The 20092-nt window shown below is 38.7% G+C and overlaps 1 protein-coding gene and 1 long non-coding RNA gene across 5 annotated transcripts in view; one reads left to right on the plus strand and one right to left on the minus strand.

The window, feature by feature from the left end:
• Positions 1–2404: 2404 nt before the first annotated feature.
• LOC119899501 lies at positions 2405–3238 on the plus strand. Its single transcript, XR_005443867.1, has 2 exons — positions 2405–2639; positions 2877–3238. It is a non-coding gene; the product is annotated as an uncharacterized LOC119899501 (long non-coding RNA).
• A 1644-nt stretch (positions 3239–4882) lies between these two features.
• LOC119903464 (protein FAM184A-like) overlaps positions 4883–20092 on the minus strand; it is a 64879-nt gene continuing 49669 nt past the window's right edge. For 3 of the 4 annotated variants that reach the window (XM_038719696.1, XM_038719679.1, XM_038719688.1), the window contains 2 exons: positions 19603–19707; positions 4883–10012 (listed from right to left, as the gene is read on the minus strand). In XM_038719696.1, the coding sequence (XP_038575624.1) occupies positions 10004–10012; positions 19603–19707 (114 nt within the window). In that variant the 3' untranslated portion in view covers positions 4883–10003. Of the gene's footprint in view, positions 10013–17167; positions 17527–19602; positions 19708–20092 lie in introns of all 4 variants that reach the window. The other variant, XM_038719703.1, reaches the window with a different exon arrangement.

Below are 20092 nucleotides of genomic sequence, written 5' to 3' on the forward strand. Positions count from 1 at the left end.
AGTCCATGAGGGGTTAGGGCTGTCCCACTGTGAAATCATCATGTGATTTTGAGCCCTCTTCGTACATCTGTATTTCTGCAAACTTTGCCTGAGGGAAGCTCAACCACTGAGCTTAAGATTCTGTTAATGTGTTGCTAACAACGAGCAGAAGCTAAAGATTATGCTGTTAAGAAAACTAATACTACAATCAGCAGCTTAAATCAACTCACTTTCAGATTCTGGGTTCACTTTGGAGGAATTTGCTCTGAATCATGCCTCTGACTGTCTTCTTCCACGTGGCAGAATTAATGAAAAGATTATTGATTTTTGAACTAATTACTGCCAAGTTAACAAGCCGATCAGCATGTCTGACATTAAACTCAAACAGTTTGACTTATTCTTGTTTTAACATATTTTAATAAAACACTTGATATAATAAATAAGTCTAAGTACTACTACTGTAAGTGTAAATGTAAAATACTGGGGGCCTATAAAGTATGTGAAGTATCTACTTAGTGTCATCCACCTTTAGGCAGCTTACCTGCAGGTGTTTTTGATGGGCTACATGAACATTTCAGCCATGTCATTCACTATGTAAAGTATGGGCTACTGTGCTTGGGCTTCAGAGATAAATGTATATCTGCTTGAAAGAGTTAAGAGAGCACAGCCTGTGACACAGGCCTGACATATACAGTACATGCAGTTTATCTGATGTGAAGAAATCTTCTCTTTGCATGGTGTGATTTCACTTAATGACGTTGTCTGTTTCTTTTAGTTACTGAAACTATCACTGACTATACTGCTGACATTTTTGGTCAGAAAACGATGTGCCCTGATTGTGTAGTGCTGCCACAAGAATCTAATATATAATGACAAAATCACATCATTGCTTTTGAGAGGACAATTTAACAACTTCTACATATATGGCATCTTCACTACATTTGCCATGGCTTAAAATGTAAAAATAGAAATTATATTACATATTACATTTGGGATCAGAAATGATTAAGAAAAAATATTGCATTTTTGTTCTTGTATGCATGTTTGGAAGATTGTACCACTTTACTTTTAAACTGTGGAACACCAAAGAAATTGCATGTCAATAAAAAGTGTTTTCTCTTGATGCAGATGTGGAAAACTTATTTACTGCACACAAATATGGACATAGTGGATGTAAATGTATAGGCTAGTTCAAGTCACTCACTCCAGCTTCAAAGGATAGATTGACCAGACAATGGCTCTTTGAAGGCGAATGGATCATGAGCATAGCCATGTTTTGCTCAATTAATCTAAGATTTTTTTTTAAAGAAAAACTCTGTTTAGAGGGTAGCTTTGGTTCAAAGTTACATACATACATACATCCTGGACGTCCTTAAATCTGCTACATTCAATAATGTTCTAAGTTACAAACAACGCAACAAATGACTTGATTGAATGACTAATTTAGCTCAGTTTTGGTTTTACAGCCCACAACTTTACCCAGCCGGCATATGACCGACCTTCAATGTTGAAATATGGTTGAAATAATGTCAGTTGTTGTTTCAACAGTGAAATAACGTTGATATAACGTTTAATGCTAAATGGTTGAAAAATGTTAACAAAAACACTTCTAAATCAACGTTGAAATTTTTACAAGATCTGTACGTTGAAACAACGTAATGTTTTCAACAACATACAACATAAATATCTGCCTTATAAAGTATTATTATGATCATTATTAGCATTTAATGATATTCTGATAATACCGCCTTTCAATATGTTAAAATATAATTATTATCATTATAGACAACTCTCCAATAATAATTTCAACCTCAAGCTGAAACTTTTTGCTTTACGTGATTTTGTGTGGATTTACTGTGTGCTTGCCTAACAGTTTACCATGCATTTTTTATTCAAACGCTGTCATGAAAACACCATTTGACCAATTAAATAAATAAATACAGACTGCAAATAAACTAAATATACACATTTCGCTACGTAACCACGCTGAAAATACTGTTATTGGTTGTTTCACCGGTGTACTTCATGATTGGTTAATCTTTCTGTCTTCCAGGAAACTAGCCAATGACAATATGCGCGCCTATTTTAAGTTTAAAAATACGTCCGTTACTGTTTGAGTAGGTGTGTGAGGTGAGCACGAGAGCTCGTTTTGGAACATCGAAGCTTGATTGGAGGACAGTGGTTGTCCATCACACAAGGCGGTGACTAGAACTGGATTCTATTGGCTCAGACGGTCCAGACACTTGCGCATGCGCGAAGTGGGTCTGTGTCGTCGTCGTGAATTTGGAGGTAACAGCTCAAACGGTAAGCAAAGTTTTTAAAGCCACATTTTATAACTAGAAATAGAAACAAAATAAATTTTGAGTGTGCCTGAATCTTGTCTATATATTAATACGTATTGTGTTAATTAATATTGGGTGTATGGGCAGACTAGTTTAACCGCGATCCGCCGTTGTGTGTGCGTGTGTGTGTGTGTGCGTGTACGGCAGTACGAACCGCCTTTGTGTGCTAGGGTGTTAGGGATGTCTCTGTTGGTCGAAGGTGGCACATTGACACACTTTCCATCCACAAACTTGAAAAATAAGGTTGAGATTTCACATTCTTCTTACTTCTCTTTTCCAGAGATTTGGAAGAACACGAACTGAAAGTCTCTTTCAACGGTGAGTTGTCCCCATACCTAACCCAACCATTTGAATCTGAAAGTAACTGTAAACCTTAAAAAAAAATCATTTACATTTTTGTAAAATTGTAATACAGGTTGATGTGGAAGATATATAAAAAATGAGCACAGCCTACCTCATTGGATTGAATGTTTTTATAACTTATTTTCAAATTTAATGATTTTGTTTATAAAACATTTAGGCTTGAAAATATTGAGTTTTTATTTTCACTCCTAGATGTATCACAAAAAATGGAGACGACAAAATGCACAATTACGCGCATTGGTGGAGTCTAGTGACTCAGATGAGAATCCAGGTCCCTCAGATGAGAATCCAGGCCCCTCTTTTACTGATAGCCCAAAAGACATACAGACACAGGAGCAGTCTGATACAGGAGAAGACGAGTATCGAGATGATCACCACCCGCCGGACAGTGATGGTGAAAGTGATTCAGAAATTTGAACTTTGTCCGAGGAGGAATCAAGTGATCTAAGAAGTGATTTGGCAAAATGGGCTGTAAAAAATAAGGCGTGTGTAAAATTGTTCTGTGAAATGTTGGCACACTTGCAGCCATATAATAAAGCACTTTTCTTACGCCAGTGAAATGTCTTTATTAATTTGCTTTGACCAATCTGCTTCTTTCTAGCTGGCATGTCCGCAACCTTAGTGTTTATGTATCCATTTCAAGTTGTTTGGTGTTACTGTTGAACACATCAAAACTTTAGTGAAAACAGTTTAACAAAATAAACTGTTGAAAAGCAGGACTTTATAGTGACGTTGAAATTTCAACGTTGATTGGATTTGCAAAATCTAAACTAAAATCAATGTTGATTCAATGTTGGCGAATTCACCTATGTTGAGAAACGTGACGTTGGAATGACGTTGCAATTTCAACGTTGATTAGATTTGCAAAATCTAAACAAAATCCAACGGTTATCCAACACTGGCACCTGATGTTTCAACAGTGACTCAACGTTAAAATGCCAGCTGGGTAACAGTATCAATTAAAGTGTTGGAAACGTCCATATTAATTTTCAGAATTCGCATTATGTTTTCTTACATCTGGATTATATCATTATAATACTGTCTCATCTTCATCAAATTTTTTAAAATAATAATTCGATAAATTGTTGCAGCCCTATTGTATGCACCACAAACACAAATAACCAGAATAAAACTAGTAAATAAATCTCCATAATACATTTTCCTGTAGAAATGGCTGGAAACACAGTGACACACACAGCCATGACCTAACGTTAACATTACTAAGTTAATGTTAGCTTCACAGAAAAAAAAACATGAACTTAAGCACTAAGGTTACTACAAAGTGACTCACCAGTTTGCTTTGATGTAAGGTGTCCACAAATGCTCTCCAAAACTTCTCCAGCAGGCCAAATATATTCCATTCTTCATAAATACAAAAGTTGGATTTTAAGATAGTTTCACTACTGTCACTTTCCTCGGTTGTATTAGCCGCTGTAGCTTCCTCAAAACCTCTAGCTAGCAGAAACCATTAAAAGAACCCTCCTTTTGTAAGTGAAATGTGACTAATGGTTAATTGAGTAGCTTCATTGAAGGGACCGCCAATCAGCAAGCTCTCTGACATGTTTTTACAGTTTTTACCTAGCAACTAACAAAGGCAAACTCCTGATAGGGCACGACGCTGGGGTATTTCTTTTATTTTCTGTCTTGAGTTTTCCAATAAATTTAAAAGGTGCTGGAGGGTAACATTTTGAGTGAGAGCAACATATACATTTTTTTGTGCTTAATTATTTTTAGAATATAAATACATAAAATGAGATGTAATAATTGCTACAAGCAGCGCCCTTAATAACAACAGCAGGCACGTCAAACACTGTATACAGCTCAAGTTCAAGTACAAGCTCCTTTTAGGACACAGAGCTGGACAGTGCAGCCAATATGGCAGCAAGCCCAAAACCCATTGACCAAATTCTGGTCTGCTGTGGTGTTTGGCTCACATCTTTAATTTGTGTGAGGTGACCAAAAACATACAAGGCTCCTGTGACCACAATGTGGTATTTCTATGAACAGAGGATCGAGGCTCCTAAAATATGTTGTAAGGGGGCCCAGAAGGGAAAAATGTCAGAATGTCTCAATACTCAAATAAATAAAACAGCAAGTTAAATGATTTAGCTAGTTTGTAATGATATAATAATCTAAATACTATAACATAACACTCCTTACTCACACACATACACACTAAAAGGAGCACGACAAAAGTCTTTATCTCACAATCATAATTTTACTGTTCCATGACATACAACAGAAATAAGATATAAATATAAATAAATATTGTTGTTGCTGTAATTGTTATATATTTTACTTCAAAATGGCAAGACAGACATCATTAAATGATAAGTCACAAGGGTGACATCAAATCACTTTCAACTCAAAATATAAACTGCAAAACATTTACAATTTCACTTTATTTCTTAAAATGTTTAGATGCCGCAATCTTTTCTTAAAGTTTTTCAAAATTTTTTAAAGTTTGGAAAAAACTGAGTTGAAAGTGAAATGAACCAAGCCCTGATCAGCATATCGTATCATATTGAAAAAAAACTTAACAGACAATAAATGTTTTAATAAGCTGCAGTTTCTATGGTTCACGGATGACCTGCTGATGCCAGATGTTTCCTCTGTCAGTTGTTGAGAAACAATAGTTGATATGACCACAAGAGGCAGGCTCCAAGAAACCTTTTAACGGAGTGGTATTCTCCTTTAAAACAGTCCAGTCCGGTGTGGCACAGATAAAAAACATGTATTAAATCATATCAACCAATGCAATCTGAGCATGTAAAAGCATAACGAAAAAACAGATAAATTATTCTTAATTTTTGCCATTTCAAACTAGAAAACGTAATAAACAATCTCAACACTGCATCCATTTAGTAGCTGGAGCTTTCTAATCTTTGCCAGGAGATGGAGTTTGCCCGGACGTGTGTTATCAAATCATCAAACTCAATCTGCTGATGAAGCTCATGCAATATGACGGTAAGAGCTCCTCAATATCATGTAGACTTGTTTTTAGAAGACAAATAGGTGAAATCATCAGAAGGGGAATAAAAGGAATGGCAGTAAAATTGGATGTGATTGTGAGAAAATGTGTTATTAAGAAAAAAAAATAAAAAGAAACAAGACTTCTGCCTCGTCTGAGAAGTCTAAGCTTGAATGTCAACATTTAACATAGTCATTGAATAAATATAATCTTCACAGTGCGCATGGAGGAACGAACCAACTGTGGTTCAGTGTCGGGGCTGCGATCCCAGAGAGAACTGTATTTATTGGTCCATTGTCTTTGCTGGGGTTTGTCACATTACATGTCAATATATACAAATAAACAATTTAATATTCTTCATATATCAGCGTTGATGACATGCAGCATATAACTAAAGCTCCAATGTCAATTATGCTGCATTCGTGTCATAAGGGGACAGCTGGACATTAGAATGTCGTGACAATTTTGCTGTATCCTTTTACAAACTGTGTTTTATAGATAGACGTCTGTGAACGTGACCGCAGCTGTTTCAGACTTCAGGCAATCAACAAGAAGTCTACAAAGATATTTACTTTCAAATTCTTTATGTGATGGCAAATTTTTACTGTCTCTCCCATATGACACAAATACAGACATGTCTGCTAGAGGTCCTTTCTCAACCTGGTTTCAGGAAGTGTTTTTCATTTTGACAAAACAGGTTTAGTTCATTTTGAGAAATATGCTGGATTGTCATCTTATCCGCAGCCAGATGAGAAGATTAATATTAGTTTCCACACACTAGGATGTGCACACTGTAATTACAGACAAGCTTTCGGTCAGAGACTTTCTACAAGCACACAAGGTAAACAGAAAGTAAGAGCACTGAAGTGTACATATAGTAATTAACCTTCATGCCAAAAGTGTATCCTTGACACATGATCATATTCAAGGGTACTGTAGTCATCTTATATAGAAGATAAGTGATATGAAGCAAAAACGGAAACATTATAATAATATATACAGTCCAAAAACAGAGTGTGAAAAACAACATACTTGCTTTCTTGTGGAGAGTTAGAGGAGAAGCTCAATACCACTCTAATGTCTGTATGTTAATGATGAAGCTAAAACCAAAAGATGGTCAACTTAGCTTAGCACAAACTGTCAGGCAGCCAGCAGAGACCATGTGAGGCCAAGAAATAGCACCCTGTGCTTATAGGTGGCTTTTGTTAACATTAGACAGGGCCAGGTTAGCCGTTTCAGCATTCAGTATTTATGCTATGGTAAGCTAACTGTCTACTAGCTCCAGTCTTTACCATGCAGACATGAGAGGAATCGACCATCTCGTCTAACTCTCAGAAGCAAGAAAGTGAATAAGCCTTTGTCTCATACATCTCCTATCCTCCATTTTTGTTTTTCAATACATGCTATAAGACTATAATACCCTTAAGTATGATCTTGTGTGAGGGATACATATGTACAGTATATCTATATTTAGTAGTGTTCTCTCATTCAGTTCAAAAAGGTCTATGACTGAAAGCTTGTATGAACCTAAATAGAGTGTGCTGAAGATCGTTGTTGCGGTTACTCTGTAATGAAAATAATATCAATCTTCTCATGTGGCTCTGGGTTAGAGAGCAAAGACACATTAATTTCCAAAATGTGGCACTGTTCCTCTAAAAACAAGAATGCAAAAGTTAGGTTGATTTTGGACCTAAATGTAAAAAAATAAATGAATTCATTTATGTATTTTTTGTACATATTTAGTAGGTATTTTTACTATTATACCATGTAAAAGGTGCTTCTGGGAAATATCTACAGGGACTGGATGAAAAAAAAAACACATAAGACATAACAGTCTAATGCAATCCAATACAAGAGTCCAGCAACAAAGGGGTTAATATTTGTTGAGACTTTATCAGAGAGGAAGTGATTCAATGCTTTGCTTCTTTCGATTGTATTGGATTGCATTTTTATGGTGCGTCTAATATATTGTATGATCCACGAATTCAACCAATACAATACAAACACTTCCTGAACCATCAAGGCCTCGGTTGATTCTGTTATGGAAGACGAGCATCGATTGACGCTGTAAAGTAATGGAGTATGTTTGTGTTGCTGTTGAATTGACTCCGGGGGTGTCAGTTTGAGAGTCTCTTTCAGGCTGATGACGGCCATGCAGTTTGGAAACTGTACAGGTTACTTTATGGACTTCATAGACCTTCAGGTCATGAACATTACGCAGCACAAGAACTATGTAAACTTTGAAGTCAAGTTAAAAAAAGACAGTACACCAAAAACCGGAGATATGAGAATGTCAAGTGAGTGACAGCAGCATTATGATAGTGTTTCTGTTTTCACATGCTCTATGGCCTGGTCCACAAGCAGAGACATGAAGCAAAAGAGTTCTGTCACCGACACAAACTCCTAGCTTGTAATGAAATTAAGTGTTTGACGAAACACTCCTTGGCATTAAAAAAGTTCCTGGGAGTCAATCAAATTCTACATTTGGGTGACTGAACTCTTTCCCTTTTTGTCTCTCGTCCCCTGGCATCACAAACAGACCGTAGAAAAACAGTAGCTTGTTACATTATAAATACTGGAATAATAAAAATATGAGGGGAGCTTGATTTAATTTCTCTTGATGTTTCCCCTCCTGAGACTGGGTTGTCATGATTGGTAAATCAAGCACCCCTCAGCTAGCTCAGAGATCTGAAAATGACTTTCAAACATATACTATATGTACACAGTCAAAGCACTGGGACAGCAAGCTAAAGTTAGGCTATTTTCTTTTTTTGCTGGTGTCGTTATTGTGGTATACTGCAGTTAGTCGCACTGTAGAGGCCAAAAAAACAACCAGAATCAGCAACTAGCTCTGTCCTTTTCCCTCACATACATGTTTGTATTTACACGGCAGATGGGGCCACAGCATGAAAGACTAAAGACGAGCATCAAGGCAAGAATCACTTTGTCCTGGCTGAACTTTCAAAGCACAGCTTGTAAGACACGTTGATGTACAAAAAAAAACCATATCCTCTTATATCTACGGTGTGTTACTAGTGTCACACTGTATACTCATTGCAAATTACTTCATGGAGGTTTGAGAATGTATTTACTGACAGTGGCTACTAAGGATCATTCAGACTGATTACAACTTGGGTGTTATTTTGGACGTTTTGGCCATCATTTCTATCAGTTAAACCTTTTATTCACCAAAGCAATTGCTGAGATCTGGGAACATGGCCAGACAGTTTTACGTACAACTGAAACGTCAGTAGGAGCTATACTGCCTCTCATATGGTCTGAAATGTTAGGTTGAAAAATAGACCTTCAAATTGTTATTGATTGATTATACTTAAAATTCATTTAATTAATTCACTTCAATAATCTCTCCCTATTTTTGGAAAACTGTGGTTGCATTGCTTCGGTCAGGCCAGTAGGGTCAAGGCTGAAGCAAGGAGAGCACATTTTACTGTTCGTCTGACTGTGTTTCCTGACCCAACAAACTTCTTTTTCAGCATTGTCACCATGTTCCCATATCTCAGCAGTTAACTTGGTGAGTGCAATGCTATTTATGCTGATTGGAAAGTATAAACAAAAGTAAAATATTTCTGCCATCTCTTCTGAAGACCATTAATACAGCCCTAATCTTAAATTTGATGACGTTACAAAATAAAGCTTAATAAAACTTTTTATCAGTGAACTACAATTTGATTTGTCCCCACAAGCATAAAACTAATATTTCTCCTCTGTGTCAAGCAATTACTGTAGGTGGACATCAGATTTCTTCGTCTTCATTAAAATGCAATCTTATCCCATTCTTCCAATACCTCCTCTATTCTACATTTATACTTCTACTTTTGGGTCTTACTTACAAAATTAAAATTCACAGGTAATGAAGTTCACTTTAGCAGCTTTACAGCTCATACAATTGTCATGTTTTGCACAATTGCACGTTATAAATAAGGAGACGGAAGACAACTACTGTTTGTATATGGCCTCACCTCCTGCTACCATGCACACGTTCATGATGATGCACCGACAAGCCACACTGCTCATTGTGCTCACCATGTATGGAAGCCCTAAGGTTGCAATCACACTGGAATCTCAGTACTGCGCATGACTGATGGGAGTGCTGTGATAAGCAGTTAGATATTAATGTCGCCCAAATGACTTTCAAAGCCTGCAGTTTGATCGCTGACTAACTTTAGCTCTCTGTCCCATAACTTAATTTTTTGACAGAATGGGGATTTATATTTTTGCCGGTCAGAAAGAGAAGTACTGGGCGTACAGCTCCTCTTCTTTTGGAACGAATTCTTTGCTTTTTCCTGCCTCCATTCCTCTCAGGTCTGATGGCGTTGTGGCGCTGGCCTCAGGAAGGCTGAGAAAGGGAAAGAAAAAAAGGATCTGTTAAAATGATGGGAAGGAAGAGACTGCAATTACATTCAGATATGTACAATCAGATCCCCTCGTGGGCAGCAGCAGTGCCAGAGTGTAATCAGGGAGATGCAGTGAGTGCTTGAAATTGATGCCAAACGCATGAAGGCTGGTGTGATGTCCACAATCCGGGATGCAAGTTGGAGACTGTCTGATGATTTTACATGACCTTACCGGGACTTGTTTTCCCCCCACATACAAGGACACTTTGACACATGCACAGGAGAAGCTTGGAAACAAACCATAACCAGCAACTAGTGAACTTCCATCCATCCATTTAATATATTTATCTTACAATCAGCCTGCAATGGACTGGTGACCTGTCCAGGGTGTACCCCGCCTTTCACCCAATTTCAGCTGGGATAGGCTCCAGCCCCCCCTTGACCCTGTACGCAGGATAAGTGGCTGACGATGGATGGATGGATGGATGGATCTTACATTCGGCAACACCCTGAACAAGTCTATCACAGGTCTGACAAATGCAGATTGACAACCATTCACACATATGTTCACATCTCCACTTAATTAGGCCTTTGTGGGAGGGCCTTCTTACTATAAGGAAATCTAGGCTGTCAACATCCCTGAGAATAAGAAAATGTAATTGGTAAAACTGAACTCTATCATGAAAACCAAAGAATCTTGCACACTGTCCATCACTTGTGATAGACTTAATTAACAACGTTTCAGTCCTCAGACGTTCATCAAGCAAAGTTGAGATGGTTCATTTAAAATAACTCTTACAAACACCCCGAGAACATACAATGTCAATTCATTTTTAGATAAAGTTTACTATGTTTGTATAAATAAATGTTGGTCAGAGCATGAATTCTACTTTCTAAATTAGGGAGGGTGCCAGTGTGCATGTTATATATGTGTGAATTTATATATATATATAAAATATAAGGACTTATTTTCAAAATGGACCGGGTTATGTTCATTGGACTTAAAAGACATAAATGAGGTGTTTTTCAAACATACAGAGAAGAAGCAGAACAGCCTATATTTATACAAATTTGTGAGGGCGGGACTGCTATTATATCCATGTTGGTAGCCTAAGCCTTAGCTAGCCTTAGCTACATGTTCAATGTCAGTTGCATTTTCTGTGCTGGTCCTTATTTTGGAACTCAAAACACAGTTTCGCTCCAAAGAGCAAAGTCAGCGGAAACTGCCTCGAGTTTTGGTTGGTTGGTTTTGACAGGGAAGACGAATGCGTGGAGTCTGATGCATAAATTCAGTTTTTCTTTTTATTGAAACTGTCTATCGCACATCTGACACTGTTATAGGAGTGCAATGCTAAATTGGTGGAGTACTGTTTGACCTTATGAGACTCCAAGTGTTTTGCGTTTGGCATCAGGTATTATGGTACTGATTTTTTATACATTTAAACAAATATAATAAGTAACAAAACTGGCTACAATTGTATTTTAAGATGCAGCTCAGTTTTTGAGGTTGAAACAGACAAAAAACCCAGACGGGACGAAGCCTTGGAGAGATAAACATTTCCTCCTCTCAATTCAAAAACACTACAAAGAAAAAGACAACTACAAAAAAGAGACAACAGTGTTTTCTTCTCTGAACAAACATCTAAAATTCAAACTAACTAGTTGGTTTGCAGTTTACGCTTTCCAGCGGCAGACCTCCCAGTATTTTTTAATCCCTGCTTGCAGCAAGCAGCCCTCCTTCATCTCCTCTTTTACTGTGTCCACTGCCTTTTTTGCTGGGAGAACAAAAGCGCTATCGCACAAGTTTCATATTTGCAACTTGCACTTTTAAGTTACTGCAGTGCTTTTAAATAAGTAATTTTTTCTTTGAGTCACTCAAGAGATTGATGTCCCATTGAGACTTATTGAAGTGCAAAGTTTCAGCGTTGGCTCATTTTTATAAGCAAACATAAACAGGGATGACAGCGAGAATTTAGAGGATGTTTCAAAGACGATTCAGTCTGACATTGTGTGATAGTTCCATCCAAAAGGGAAATATGTTAAAGCATAATGAATCAAAAAGGGATTATATCTTCATTATATTTCTCCGTTGACCCTGAACAAGTGGAGTAAGACCGCAGCGTTCTGAGAAATGAAAATTTGGTAATCCCACTACTGGCTGAGGCCTAAATTAAAATAGCACGAATCAGAGAACAAAAGTAAAACCTTTAAATCCTATTCCTTTTTCTCACACCAAAAGGTAAGAACAAAACAAAACAATTAATTGTTGTATTTTTTGAGTAACAAGCAGCTGAGTTTTAGAGCTACTTAAAGGTTCAATGTGTAATATTTCTGAGGATCTACTGACAGAAAGGCAATATAATTGTCACGGACTGGGGCGAGGACCCAAATGCAGACAATGGCAAGGCGGTTGCAGTTCAAAAATGTTTATTAATTCAAAAAACTAACTTAAACAGGCTTACAAGAAGCTCGAGGCAAAGTCCAACAAAGGTACTCCAGAACACAAGGCGATCCAAAACACAGGGAATAATCCAGAACAAGGAAGACAAAGGAACAGGCAGGAACACTCAAAGACTGGAGAGACAAGCAGGCATACATATACACAGGGACTAACGAGCGGGGCGGGAGCAACACAGGTGAGCGGGATCAGGGCTAACGAGGCAGAGACAGAGAGACAAGCAGGCAGGCAGAGAGACAGCAGGGGGAAACAGAGAGAACACTAGACAAGCAGACATGGGGCAGAGTGAATAACCAAGAAGACAGAAACACACGCAAGTTACAAAGAACCAGAACCTAAACGAGAATACAGAACTAGAACACAGAGGAGACCAAATCACAATAATACAAACAAGGACCAGGAATGAATACCAAAACATGAACTAAGGACATGGAACTAAACTCAGACTCTCAGATCATGACAATAATATCCATAACTATGTTTTCAGTGGTGCATAAAGACCTTACATAATGAATGAAGTACCTTAGAATGAGCCATTTATATCTACAAAACCGCGTCCCCTCTTCCATGGACATTGCCTTGTTGCGCCGTCATGTTTCTACAGTAGCTGAAAACGGACAAACAGCGCTACACAGCACATTTCGTCATTACGTTCTTCTTGTTCTACTTCTGATAGAATTCAGGCAGTGTAGACACATGAATATGTAGGTACGTTCGAAGAAGAAGTAATAATATACAGCAGGGGTCGGCAAATAAGTTACTGTTTTTTTTATACATTAGATGATGAGTGAGAATATAAGACAGATAATGTTGAAAACGATTGTTATGGTGTTTGGATTGCTCAGTCGTTAAAGCGCTGGCCTCTCATCTCAAAGGTCGTGTGTCGATCCCACCTCTAGATCATTTGTTTTCGCTCTTCAACAAATGGATTCTGCAGCGACTGTTTTTCAGGTTCACATTACGGCATGTGCTGCTGTGTGTGTGTTCCTGTGTTTGATCTGCATCTTTCAACCTCCGGAGCCTTTTTCATTTCCCAAGTATCTCCATGCAGTGGACACTGAGGGGAATCACGTTCTCGGACGGCTCTTTCAGAGTTGTATCAAGCAGGCTACAGACTGTTTTAATGTCGTTCAGAATATTTCAAAGTAAAAGCTCTCAGTTCAACTTCAAGTAAAGCATTACAGTAAACAAGCTTCTCGCGCTTTTATTTTGCAGGCAAAACCTCTAGAGATGAAGTGATTATCTGAGTAACTGTTGCTGTCATCACTGAGATCTGTTTTAGCACCTCTATCAAAGTATTTATTTATTTATTATTAGCCGCTATCAAAACACCATAATATGGCTGTGGGCCAGATATTATTGCTGGCGGGCAGTTTTGGCGATGGTCCATAATCACAGAGAGAAGTAACATGTTTCCCTTGTCAATGTTTGTATAAACTTTATCAAATGTGTGGTTTATAATCGACTGTGGTGCAGAAACGGTGACAGTGTTTCACACTCTTGGCTTACATTTTCCAAGTTATCTGTCAGTGGTCAAGTCACAATAACATCTGATTTTACTAAATAATTAAGTAAATATAATTTCTTAATATATCTACCTAAAGAAACCTAATTTCTTGAATGGCGACCCTCTGCTGTCGTGACGACCCCTTTGGTGCTGTGTCAGCCTCTGTAGCTCTCCTACACTCTTTGAAAGGGTGATAGAGTGATAGACTAGACAGTTTTTTGCAATTCACAACCCTCACCGCTACATGCTACTAAATCTTACACACTGCACCTTTAAGATACTCTATTATTAAAGGTTAAGTGTGTAATATTAAGTACGCTCTCAGCTGTTTGTCCGTTTTGGGCTACTGTCGAAACGTGGCGGCGCAAAATGGCGACCATGGAAGAGGGGACCCGTGGTTATGTATAAAGAAATGGCTCATTCTAAGGTAATAAAAACATAACTGTTCAATATGTAAGGTTTTATACACCACTGAAAACAGAGTTATGGATCTTATATTGCATTTCTCTCACAAGATCCTCAGAAATATTACACACTGAACCTTGTTAAAGCGTGTTCTCTCATCAAGAACGTGTTGAAAGGTACCTTCTTGCTCGTCTAGTGTCATACACACAACACATACAGCATCAAGTACAAATCTCATCTCCCATGTTTTGTGTGTCATCACAGACAAAAATATTTGAGGAAATCAATTTTACAGTGTGGGCCAAACCCATGTTTTAGTTATATACGCACCGAAGGTTATCTGCTTCATGTGGTGGCAGGTGTCATGGTGAAGAAAAGTGAACATGACAAAATGTATACTAAATATGTGTTCATGGTAGTGTGGTCAAGAAAAACTCTCCACTGAAACCCCTAATTAATTGATTTGGACGGATGGTATCGTTGTGTCTCCAAAGATTCCACAGAAACATAAGTTGCCTAAAAAATCTTATTAGACTTATTTCAATTGTGGTATTTGATGGAAGAATAGCCATGCAGGAGTCCAGGTGACTAGGCAAAAAGTAGTGTGACGTCTACATCACTACGTGTTTTACAACATTTGCAGTGTAGCACCATGCTTTCTGGAAGTTACAGTGTAATTTATGGTTTACGAGAGATTCCCTGATACTAATTTAAGATACAAATTTTCAGACTAATGAAGAATGGTGCTTTGTTACATTTAACGACCACCTTTGCACGAGTATTTTAACACTTGTGTCTATGTAACTGTTGACTACTAATGTCTATTTATGTAATGTATAGCTCGCCTAGTAGGTGGCTGCAACACTGCAGCTACTTTTAATGCAGATTTTCATTCCTGAAGAGCAGAGAAAAGGATGAACCTGTCATATTAGAAGTGGGTAATAAACATCTGATGTTTGACAGAAGGCCAATATATGTCAATAAAAAAAATAAGCCCCTTTTCAGTTTTGGGGAAGACTGGTGAGGATGGAAGGGAGGGAAACTACAGTCCCCTGCAAAACTACTGGAACAGTAAGACAAATTCCTTAGTTTTTGTTGTTCACTGAAGACATTTGGGTTTAAGATCAAAAGATGAGTACGAGACAAGAGCTTTTATTTCCTGGTATTCATATCTAGATGTGTTAAACAACTCAGGACATATCACCGTTTGTATTAGACCACAGCATTCTTATCTGAGCAAAAGTATTGGAACAAATAACCTTAAAGTAAATAACATTTAATATTTGGTGGCATAACCCTTGCTTGCAATAACTGCCTCAAGCCTGCGACCCATCGACATCACCAAAATGTTGCATTCTTCATTTGTGATGCTATTCCAGGCTTTTACCGCAGCTTCTTTCAGTTCTTGTTTGTTTCGGGATGTTTCTCCCTTCAGTCTCCTCTTAAGGAGGTGAAATGCATGCTCAGGGTTAAGGTCAGGTGATTGACTTGGCCAGTCTAAAATCTTCCACTTTTTTCCCCTGATGAAGTCCATTGTTTTGTTGGCAGTGTGCTTTGGGTCATTGTCCTGCTGCATGATAAACTTCCTCCCGATTACTTTCAATGCATTTCAATTCCGTAAATTGACAGACAAAATGTTTCTGTCCACTTCTGAATTAATTCTGCTGCTACCATCATCAGTTACATCATCAATAAATATTAATGAGCCTGTTCCAGAAGCAGCCATGCCATGACATTACCTCCACCATGCTTCACAAATGAGCTCGTATGCTTCGGATCATAAGCAGTTCCTTTCTTTCTCCACACTTTGGCCTTTCCATCACTTTGGTAGAGATTAATCTTGGTCTCATCAGTCCATAAGATTGTGTTACTGAACTCTTGTGGCTCATCTCTGTACTTCTTTGCAAATTTCAATCTGGCCTTCCGATTCTTCCTGCTGGTGAGTGGTTTGCATCTTCTGGTGTGGCCTCTATATTTCTGCTCTCTGAGTCTTCTTCCAACAGTGGATTGTGATACCTTCACCCCTGCACTGTGGAGGTCGTTGGTGATGTCACTTACTGATGTTTTGGGGGGTTTCTTCACAGCTCTCACGATATTTCTGTCATCAACTACTGTTTTCTTTTCCTTGGCCGACCTGTTTGACGTCTGTTGCTCAGTACACCAGTAGTTTCTTTCTTTTTCAGGACATTCCAAATTGTTGTGCTTGCTGTGCCAAAAGTTTGTCCAATGGCTCTGGTCGATTTTCCTTCTTTTCTCAGCATGACAATGGCTTGCTTTTCTCCCACAGACAGCTCTCTGGTTTTCATGTTGGTTTATCCTCTTTAACAGGAAATGCCGTCTTCATAGGTTTGAACCAAGGATGAAAAGTTAGACTAGTCCTGCAGAGCTATTTAATGTTTGGACAATCAACCTAAAAGGCAACACCTGGGCAACAAGAAACATCTGTCAGTCACATGTTCCAATAGTTTTGCTCACTTGAAAAATGGGTGGGTTCAAACAAAGGGTGATATGTCCTGAGTTGTTTAACACATCTAGATGTGAAAACCACAACATGAGAGCTGAAATTCTGAACTCTTGTCTCATACTCATCTTTTGATCTTAAACCCAAATGTCTTCAGTGAACAACAAAAACAAAGAAATTTGCCTTACTGTTCCAATACTTCTGGAGGGGATTGTAAGATGTGAGGTGAGAGAGTCAGACAGTGGGGGCACAAATTCATTCTCTGAATTAGGGGAAGTGAAAGTGAACTGAGGGCAGCAGTGGCAGTAAGTCAGATTAGTTCTCACCTCCTAACGCTTTGTTGGCCCTGATGCTGCACCAGGGCTTCCTGAGGATGAGGAGCATGAGGAAGAGCAAGGCTTGGAATGATGGGATGATGTGGAGGATGAGGAGAAGGAGGAGGAGGAGGAGGATGCTGAGGAAGAGGAGAAAGACGAAGAGGGCTGAACAGTGGCAGGGCTTTCCTACGTCTGGGGAGGGACCTCTGGAGGGGGGAGTGAGGGGGCACAAAGCGGCCTCCTGGTCCTACCTCCTCCGCCTCCTGTCCCTCCTCTTCATGACTGATGGTGGGAGGGCTGTCGAATCGGAGAGCTGACTGGCTAGGAAAGCTGGTGAAGCGTTGATCTGATTGGCTGCCTGTTTTTAACTATAGACACACAGAAAGGCAGGGTTGGGGAAGGTGAGTACGTGTTAGAGGAATGAATGACAGTCAGACGTGACCATATAACAAAGGCAAGTTTTCCTTCACTCTTGCCTTTCCATAGAAACACTCATTCCAATGCAAAATATCTTGTTTGTATTTGAAGTCAAACATGTACTGGACCGCAGCAATGTAGAGCTGCATAGGGATGAGGATTCAACAAGTCAGGGATAGCTAGCAAAGCTAGCAAGCAAGCTAATTTACAACTCTGAATTGGCTGAAAACACTGGCTCCAACTAGTTTTATGTTCTAGTTTTTAGTTTAATTTATGATTTATTGTTCATTTGAGGAAGAGGACTAACCAATGTGTTTAGTAACTAATGCTATCTCAGTTAGTTTAGATGAGGTTGCTGGAGGCTAATCTGCCCCAAATCCAATAAAGGGCAGGACAAAGTCTCTAACATTAGCCTAAAGTCTGATATTGTAGCTTCCACACAGTGAGGGAGTGCCACTCCTATACTGGGCTTTTTTGAATGCACCCTGCAACCCCACAAAATAATGTAGTTAGCTAATGAGGTGCTCCTTGGCATTGAAGTATCCCTTGGTTACTACTACTGCAATTGTGAAGGTAGTTAGCTGGACGTGCAAACGATTGCAGCTTGGATACAGATAAAAACACTGTTTAATCCAGTGCTTAAACTTTTACTTGTGCTTTTGGAAAAGCTTAAAAAAGAGAAACCACCATCCAAACTCGTCTCATAAAGTATAGTTCTTACTACAGACCCATGCACACCTCTTCAATTTGTAGAGAAATCCACAACTTGCTGCCTAGTTACAGTTTGTAAACTATGATTGGAAAGTAGCAGTTCTGGGGTCATCAGACTGTCAATTGCACAGCATTGTCCAGCCTGCAATTTATAGGTTGCTGGTAACTAATTTTGTAGTGAGCAGAGGTATACAATGTATCTTGCAAAACTTGAAAATGGTAGAAAATCAGTATATGAAAAAATTTGCCTCAAAACATCTGTTGGGAGGGAAGTAATGTGTATTGCAGAGACTTTCTCGATACTTCCACTAGGAGGTGCCAAAGTCAAAAATTTTCTAAGCCTGCTCATGGGAGTTTAGAAGTGTAAGTGAGGGAATTGAGGACGACCCACACTGAGCAACACTTTCATCATGATGATGATGATGATGATGATGATGATGATGATGATGATGATGATGATGAGGAAGAAGGAGAACACTGATGTTGTGATGCTGAAATTTCATCATATTTACATGCGATCAAACAGCAGGTTTGACAGCTGTGTGCACAGAAGAAGGATGCTAAGTACAAGACACAATGGCAGTACAGTATGTGTTTGTTGTCTGTGTCCCTCACTGCAGGGTTGGAGCTTTGCTGCAGATCAATTTTAATATAATACAGAGAAAAATATAATGTAGATACATTACAGTGACAGCTACCTTTATTACCTTCAATAATGATCAATAACCTTATCTGGCAGCTGTATATAAAGGTGGATACTGAATGCAATGGCTGCCGTGGTACTATTAGAAGATCCTGTGTGTGTGTGCGTGTGCATGCTCACAGATTGCTAATGAGATTGCACTCACTTTTTTTCATTGATGACAAATTGTGATTGAATACGTTTGTGAATTGGAGGCACTGATCTTTAGGGTGAAAATATGAACTTGAAGCTTTAGTCTTCGGTGAAGTAAAAGTGTACAAAAGTCTGTTTTGGCTGTGTGTATGACGGTTTTCATTCTCTTGTATATAGTGTATGTTTGCTAAATCCAACTGAAGAGTGTGATGCAAACATCCTCTGTATACATTGTGAACCAAAAGAGCAGAACAATGGAGAGCATTCAGCATAAAACACAACAAACCACTGGTCATACACAGCAGTATTTTATATGAGAACACAGTCCTCACACATTCCTGGTTGAGTGGGCATTTTGTGAGTTTAGCTGTCCTGTCAGCTTGTTGTTTGGAGGCCACTTAGCTCAAAGGGGACCACAACATGATCCTCGACATTCCTGCCACTCACACTGACAAGGGCTTTTGGGTTTGAGACCACTCACCTTGATAAGAGGGTTGATTACACCAACATTGGCACTGGAATTGAAGACCTTGTTGAACCCTGTCTCTCTGTTGACCAACTCCAACTGGTAGAACTTCTTGTCGTCCTTATAAAAAAAGACAACTTGTTATATATAGCGCTGGCTAGCGACATTTGTGTTTAGAATTAAATGTTTTCTCTTCACTGTCGTCACTGTTTTACCATCACAAGACAATGCATTGTTGATTACTCCCTTAAGCAAAGTCTGCAGAGTGGCAGAATAGCAGAAAGTGTGCAAAGTGTACAGAACAGGGCTTTTAGCACAACTAACACGCACTGCTGCCCCACAAGCTTGTCAGTGTTGTGCGTGAAGACAGAGCGAAGCAGTGAATTTAGCCATAGTTTCACAAAATCATCTCAACCCTAGGTCTTGCTTACTAGCTTTTTCAGGGTACTCCCAGGGTTCTCCAAGTTAAATTTAAGACTTTTTAAGACTTTTTTAATACCACCTA

This window comes from Micropterus salmoides, unplaced genomic scaffold (assembly GCF_014851395.1).
Source record: "Micropterus salmoides isolate LMB-PRFRI ecotype aquatic unplaced genomic scaffold, ASM1485139v1 Ms_hic_scaffold_1, whole genome shotgun sequence".
Lineage (NCBI taxonomy): Eukaryota > Metazoa > Chordata > Actinopteri > Centrarchiformes > Centrarchidae > Micropterus > Micropterus salmoides.